The following is an 8,043-nucleotide window of genomic DNA, read 5'->3' as shown; positions in this document are numbered from 1 at the left end:
GTCTGATCTCTTGACTGCTGTTTCTGCGAGTGTTGATAGTTGATCCAAGAAGAATGAAGTCCTTGGCAACTTCAATCTTTTTTCCGTGGATAAGAATGTTGTTTATTGGTCCAGTGGTGAGGATTTTTGTTTTCTTGACATTGAGATGTAATCCATATCGAAGCATCATAAAAATGGTTTTAATTAAAAATAACGGAATATGATTATAATCCAGTCTGCCTAGGCTTAAAATTCATACTTTTCTTTTTCCTCCAGATTACCAATAAACAGACCACATGGCCATCAGACATGAATTATGATATGGATTACATCAATATGCGAGAAACACATGGGTGTGCATTTACATGGTTCAGTATATTGAACTCTAAATTTGAACTCAAAAGAACCTATATGCTGGCTTGTCAAGATTAACTTCCTATAGCTTCTCTGGTAGCGTAGTAGTTACGAATCGGGCTGCAAATCTTAGGGTCAGCAGTTCGAAACTACCAACTGTTCCACAGGCGAAAGATGAGGCTTTCTGTTCCCGTAAAGATTTACAGCCTCGGAAACCCTGTACAGGGTCGCTATGGGTCGGTTCCGACTCCACAGCACATCACCACCATAGCTTCACACATTTTAGGAGCCCTGGTGGTGCTGTAGGATAGGCATTGGGCTACTAACTTCAGGAGAAAGATGAGGCTGTCTGCTACAATAAGATTTATAGTCTCAGAAACCCAGGGTTGCTATGAGTCAGAAGCCACTAGATGACAGTAAGTCTTTGTTGTTTGTTTGTTTGTTTATAACTTCAAACAGTTCCTCTTTCTACAACTAGTTCCATCCAAAATAAACATAAAGTCTTTCCCAACTTAAAACAAATAACACAAAGTTCCCAGATCCCTATATATCTACCCTAAAATCTGGCTTTTCTAGAACTCCTATCATCACTTGTATTTCATCATATTCCACAAGGCACATCTGGCTTTTCTATGAAAATGGCTCTTAACTAAGTACCTAAATGACATTCATATTGCTTAATCCTGCAAAATTGTTTCAGTACTCATCCTACTGAACTTGTTAACAATATTTGGTCCACTTAAACATTGTTTCCCAGTCCCTGCGACACTACCTTCTTCAGTCTGTTTCTCCTCTCAACTTGCCTGCTGATTCCCTCAGTCATATAATCTCTCTCTGTCTTCTCTTTGCACTCTGAACTCTTCCTTAAGCTTTCTTATCAGTTCCATGGCCTTACTCCATCTGTAGCTATCTGACATCACCTCTAGAGAAGAGTCTGAAAATTTCCATGGGACTGTCTCCCAAGCACTCAAGCTGAACTCACACACTACTCCACCAAATTGGCCTGCCTCCAGCGATCTCGGAGTCACTCAGTTCTCGGCCATCTGACCTTTCCCTCTTACATATCTACTTAAGAAAACTCAAGCAGGCTCATAGCTAAATATCCCTCTAGGAGAACAAATATAAATTAGTATATTTGGCTTTAACTCCTTTTTCCAACCTCTAGCTTTATGTCTTTAAATGCATCTTGGAGCTCTATGTGGAGTGTGCATCATCATCACTTGACATTCAACAGTATACATTACGATCAGATCCACACTGCATTAAATTATTCCTCCTGATTTCCTAATTGCTATTCATTGTCCCAACTAACTGACCTAGAGAATTAATGATGATCTTGTTTAAGGGCACATACATGACTATTCCTTTACTTGTACCCAGTTTTAGCCTCATTCAATTTTGAACTCACTCAGTTTTGAGCTCTTCAAGAAAACCAAATACTCCACAGCACATATCTGATACAACTCTTGGGTTGAAAACAAACGTCCATCCTGGTTACTGTATCTGTTTATTGCTATTTGATCTAATAGAAACATCACTTAAACATTTCATCGCTGCATAAAAAATTGAAAATGTGCTAGGGCTATAACATTTATCCAATTCTTCCCACTTAGCTTATTATTCTGAAACCGGGTTTCTAAATAGTCTCACCTCACCACCCCACACCCTAAAGCTTCCTGGCCAATCTATCTGTATCTCTATTGTTTTATTTCCTCTCCACCCAACTTCTGAGTGAATGCTAAACTAATTTAAATTGTTACAGCAGGGCAGAGAATAGTTTGACTAAAAAACCAAAGCATAGTGGATAGCTTCTGTGTATTAAGATGGCTTATAAAGACATCAACTATTATAAAAACAGACCTCTGAGATTTGAAGCACCCTTTGGGGTGGAATCCTTGTTTAAAGGCTAAACTACAGATATTCTATACTCATGTAAAACCTTTTTGTTGCTCTTCTATCAAATGGATGAGTATAAAGGTAATTACTATATCTCACTAATGGCATAATCTACTCTCCTACTGTCACTAAGGGAAGTACAGTATTTAAATGTATACTTTTCATCCTATAGTAGAGAAGCGTCTTCTTCCCCTTATGAGTACTTCTTGTAGATAAATGTCTCCATTTTTAATATCTGATTAAACATTCCAAGTAAACAAAAACTAATGATCATTACGTACAAAATGAATTACATTTTGACACAGTCAACTTTTCTCCATGCTTGCTCTTCACTCTCTCCACATATCCCTAATTGTATTACTATTGTTCCATTTAGTGTGTTGGCTGAGCAGTGAAATTTATTAAAATTCAATTTTCCAACAGACTGATATATACTGCTTCGGAAGGCAAGAAGAAATATAATTTTGAGAAAAATTCAGAGGAACTGGAACAACAAAATGTTAAGCAACCACAGTCAAAGAAACCCACTTTGACTAAATTAGCCTCACATCAATGTTATAGAGGACACTTTTCATATCCTCAACACAATCAAGACAGTTTTTAGGACATGAGTTAGTCTATATGGGACTTTGCTCATCTAGAATCTAATAGTCTGTCACAAGTATGAGTGTATGGGAGAGGAGAAGAAAAGGAGAGACGAGAACTAAATCTCATCCGCATACTCTTAATTTTTTCTCTTCTGTCATATGTTACTTAAAAAGCTGTATTCAGACATAGTAGTAAAAGCAAGCAAATAATGGAAATGCTTATAAAGATTTCATAAACTATTTAAAGCTGGATTCATATGCAAATGCTAACATTCTCTAACAATAAAATGAGTAAACATTAAGTGACTATTAGGAGGTTAAGGATAGAGTAAGTAAATTCAAATGTATAAACCACTTGCATTATTTCACCCAATCACCTAGAAGCCAAGATCTTCTAAAGAAAATTGCATTGCCTTCCCAGTTCCTTGGAGAGACAGTTTAGTTAACAGCCTACCTATGCTTTTGAGATGACCATACAGCTTACATGTCAAACTCATTTTAAAGCGTCAATCATGTCCCTTTCAATCTAATTAGTTTAGAAAGTAGTGTCATTGACCTGGAACAGTGCAGACCATTTATTATCATACTATTTGATCAACCTAACACTTTACCTCAGTTGAGTTTGAGACACCAGTAACCAAAATGTAATATTCTTTCTCCTACTCATTACTGGTAACTCTCAATTCAATTTCCTATTTATAACTCAGTTGATCTCTGTGAATAAGCAAGGCCAGCTTCCCAGAGGCATCTCACAGAATTTCCCTATTTAAGATTCCATGACAATTAAAATAAAAAGGTAAAAGGATTAAAGAAAAAATATCTACCTATACATATAAATCAGATTTGAGGTTTTAAATGTTCAGAACTGTTGAAGAGTGGGGAACAAAGAAAGGCAACATAACATGCTAGTGAAAATTGGGCATCTTAAGTCTGAGCGGGAACTTTTCTTTTGAAACATAATACTGGCAGCAAACCACATAAAAGGAGGCTATAGACTGTCCTTACACAGGTATGTTTTAGAATAAAGAACAATTTGGTCACATTCACAGTATTTGAACTTCCACTAGGCCAAGGACTAGGTTACTTTAGCAGATATAATCACAAGCTCCCTGAGCTCCAAGATCACAGCCAGGTATCTCTAGGGAAGGAGCTAATGGACAGACCACAGTGAGTCTGGAACTTAGAATCCAGGCCCTGATACCCTGATGTTATGACAGGGGGTAGAGCTGGTGGGGGTGGGAGAGGACTGACCACAAAATGATTGGAAGACGCTGGTTAGTCTAGCATCATTGTCCACCTGGCCCACCCCATGGCAAGCACATGAACTCTATTTGCTCTAATTCAAACAAATACTTTTCCAGCCTTAACTGTTCATATTGAAGAACTGATTTGTAAGGCAAAACCTAACTCTGAACCATAGAACATCAAACTACATCAGGGAAGGAAAAAATACTGACGCACCAACACTCATGGATGTCCAAAAAATGTTGGCTACATACTTTTTAGTGTAGCATTAAAAAAAGAAATAATAGCCATTATATTAAAAGCAACCACTTTTCACTCCAGAAAATGATAGTTAAAACAGGGATGTCCATTGTCATTGTGCTTTCTATCTTATGTTTTCCTTTGAGTAAATCCAATTTCATTTTACCAAAATTCCCCACTGGTATTTATTTACCTCATCAAATAATTACTAGTGACTATGATTTTACTTCTTGTCAAATTAAAGAGGTACAGAAAACAAGCTTACCTTCTGGTGAGGAGCCTGTTTTTTGAGAAAAGACAGCATGGACTTTACTCTTCTTATTGATGTCATTGTTTACAGACAAACTGGACTGAATTTTTCTATGCATTTTTTGAGACACTGGTGAGGAAAGTTTTTGATTGTCTGCACATGCGTGTTTCACACCATGGTGAATTCCATTTCCATTGCTCAGGTTCGCGTGGCTGTTTTTTATCTTGCCTGTTTCCTCCTCACTCGATTCCTGTGCTGAAGTTTGAAGCTGAGGCAACCGCTGAGGTTGGGCTAAATTGAAAGACAAGAAAAATATAACTAGTTAAATACATTCAGTAACAGGTTTCTAGTTTTTTTTTTTTTTTTTTTTTGCTGTTATTTTAACCATGATACTAAAAATAAAGAAGAAAATACAGTTGAAACCTTTGAAAGCTGGAATATGTACAAGGTAAAAACACATCAGAAGGAAAAGTCAAATATCTTCTACTAAAAGGAACAACAGAACATTGTTAAGACTACACCCTGTCAAAGGCGGAAAACTCCCGAGTTGCGGAAAAACAAGACAGTCCCTTCGAGTCCCCCTTCTCACAGGTGTCATCGTACTAACAGATAAAGACATTGTTGTTAGATACTGTAGAGTCCACTCTGATTCACAACAACTTCAAAGGCAGAGCATAAATGCCCTAAAGGGTTTTCTAGGCTGTAATCTTTCTGTTTTGTTTTTATAACTGTTTATTGTGAATTCAGTGACAGTTCATAGAGCTGATCCATTTTCCATATAACAATTTATACACATTTTATGTCATCTCTTTGACTGCAATCCTCACAATTATCCCACTTTGTCCCTGTGGTGCCTGTTTCCATTCCTCCTTCTGAAATGTGTCCTTGGATGTTAAATAGTTGATTATTCTAAGGTGCATGTACCTCCCTATTGTTACTGATCCCCTGACCAGGCCTGAACGATAAATAAGGGCCATAGTCTCAGGGGCTTCACCAATCTATTCAAGCAGGAAGCCTGGTCATTTTCATGCTTTTGAGTTTTATTCCACATTTCTCTTCCACTCTATCCAGGGCATTCTAATGATTCCTTTGGTAGTAGTATAGGCTTTAATCAAATGGGAGTAGATCACTAGAGCTTTCTCCCATGAAGCTGCTGGGGGACTCTAAACCACTGACCTTTAGGTTAAGCAACTGAGCAGCTAACTGTTGCGCCATCAGGGAGCTTTGATATGGGCATCCTTGGTACTGGTTAGTGCCTTTCCACTCACAGTGACCCTGGACAGGGTTTCCAAGGGACAGCTGTTGGATTTGAACCAATGCCCATGTGGTTCGCAGTCCACTACTGATTCTACAGCACCATACATAGACAAATCATACTTAATAATTATTGTTGTTGCTGTTAAGTGCCACCGAGTCAATTCTGACCCACAATGACCCTGCATAAGGTTTCCGAGGAGCGGCTGTTGTGCTTGAACCACCAATCACGCAGATCAAACTGTCTTTGCAGTCCAGTGCTTTAACACACAGCGTCACACCAGAACTCCACATTTAATAATTACAAATCAGAAAAAAAAAAAAAAAAAAAAATGAAAACAGGATTGTCAAAGGTGTACACAAGGATATAACAGTAAGAGATGAATTCTTTTTTAAATAAATTGCAAATCTGAAAAAGTAATTCAACACTCCTACAGCAGGTATTGTTTGCTTTCTTTGTGCCTAGCCCTCTTCTGGGTGCTATAAACACATTGGTGTTACTTCTGTAATTGACAAGGCAAATTACTTGAATTTTGAAATCATTTAAGATAAAAAGAAAGGAACATTGAATTCAGGTATTCAAACCTTGACAACATAAAGAAGAATACACTTTAAAAAATAATTCCATCTTAAATCCTTGAAAAGGAAATATTTTCTATGTTAATTCTTGAACTTGGTTTTAAAATAACCAATTTGTAGAAAGTTGGGAATTCAAGGGAATTTTTTAAACCTGATTTCTTCTTAAATGTAGCTACCACAATTGTTTTGGCTGTTAAGTGCCAACTCATAGCAACCCATACAGGGTTTCTGAGGAGTTGCTAGTGGATGTGAACCCAAGACATTGTGATCAGCAGTGCAGTATTTGTCCTACAGAGCCATACCAAGACTCTAGGCACCACAATTAAACACCCACATTTTAGAAGTACCCCAATTTTAGTGAGGACCAAAGACTTCATTTTGCTTGAATCAACCATCAATACTCATGGAAGCAGCAGTCAGGAAATCAAAAGACATGCTGCATTAGGCATATCTGCTGCACAAGACCTCTTTAAAGAGTTGAAGAAAAAAGATGTCAGCTTGACCCTGACCCAAACCATGGTATTCTCAATAACTGCATATGCCTAAAAGAGTTGATAAGTAAAGACGATCACAGAATTGATGCATTTGAGTTATGGTGCTGGAGAATATTAAAAGTACCACGGACTGCCAAGGGAATGAACAAATTTGTATTAGAAGAAGTGCAGCCATAATGTTCCATAGAAGCCAGAATGGACAGACTTCATCTTTCATACTTCAGACATATTATCAGGCGGCACCAGTCCCTGGAGAAGGACATCATGCTTGGTAAAGTGGAGGGTCAGCGATAAAGAGGAAGACCCCAACAAGATGAATTGGCACAGTGGCAGCAGGTACGGGCTCGAGCGTAGCAATAATTATGAGGCTGGTACAGGACCAGGCAGTGTTTTGTTCTTTTGTGCAAAAGGTCCCTGTGTGTCAACACCAACTCAATGGCACAACAACAAGAAATGAAGGCCTGCCTTCACCCTTATTATGTAATGCTACATTAGAGGTCCTGGAGAAAAGAATAAACAAGAAAAAAAAAAAAACCCCAAAAAAAACAGATCTGAATCTTAGAAAGAAAAGAAAGGAAATTTTTGCGACGTGCTCATGACTTAAATACTCTGGAGAAAAATCTAAGTGATGGTAAATTCTGGAAATCTATTAATTCAGAAAAAGTAATACAGGATCAGTTATAAAAATCAACAGAGTTACTATATGTAAAAAGTAAACAATTAGCAAATATACAAGAAAAATTACTATTCACAGTAGCAAAAATGAACAACAAAAGAGAAAAACAAAACAAAACAACAACAAAAAAACCCAAACTCTATATTAAGAATTAGGATAGTGATATTAGGAATTAAGGTAGGAAAAAAGCAAGCCGAGATTTTATAGCAAAAATTGAAAAAACGTAAAACATAAAAAGAAAGCCAAAACGAATGGAAACAGTGTAAACATGTTAACTAACCCCAATTTACATAGTGAATGAAGGCGCCCTCACCACGCAGTTTGTTAAGGACTGGGCTGCTAATCTCAAGGTTGCTGGAATTCACCAGTTACTCTGCAGGAGAGAAGTGAAGCCCTTGGTTTCTGTAAGGATTTACAGGCTCGGGAACCCTAGGGGATTCTTCTACTCTGACCTATAGGGGCACCGTGAGTCAAAATCACTTCAAAGAC

General features: G+C 37.6%; 1 protein-coding gene across 1 annotated transcript in view; it reads right to left on the bottom strand.

Annotated features, from left to right (window-relative positions):
• Positions 1 to 8,043, bottom strand: part of LOC102817221 (myoD family inhibitor domain-containing protein-like) — a 92,890-nt gene that overhangs the window by 29,131 nt on the left and 55,716 nt on the right. The window contains exon 3 of the mRNA XM_006859357.1: positions 4,567 to 4,842. Coding sequence (XP_006859419.1) covers positions 4,567 to 4,842 — 276 coding nt within the window. The remainder of the gene's footprint in view (positions 1 to 4,566; positions 4,843 to 8,043) is intronic.

The sequence above is a fragment of the Chrysochloris asiatica genome, unplaced genomic scaffold (assembly GCF_000296735.1).
Source record: "Chrysochloris asiatica unplaced genomic scaffold, ChrAsi1.0 scaffold00032, whole genome shotgun sequence".
Taxonomy (NCBI): domain Eukaryota; kingdom Metazoa; phylum Chordata; class Mammalia; order Afrosoricida; family Chrysochloridae; genus Chrysochloris; species Chrysochloris asiatica.
Note: the sequence above shows the minus strand (reverse complement) of the source record. Positions and strands in the feature narration are given on the sequence as shown.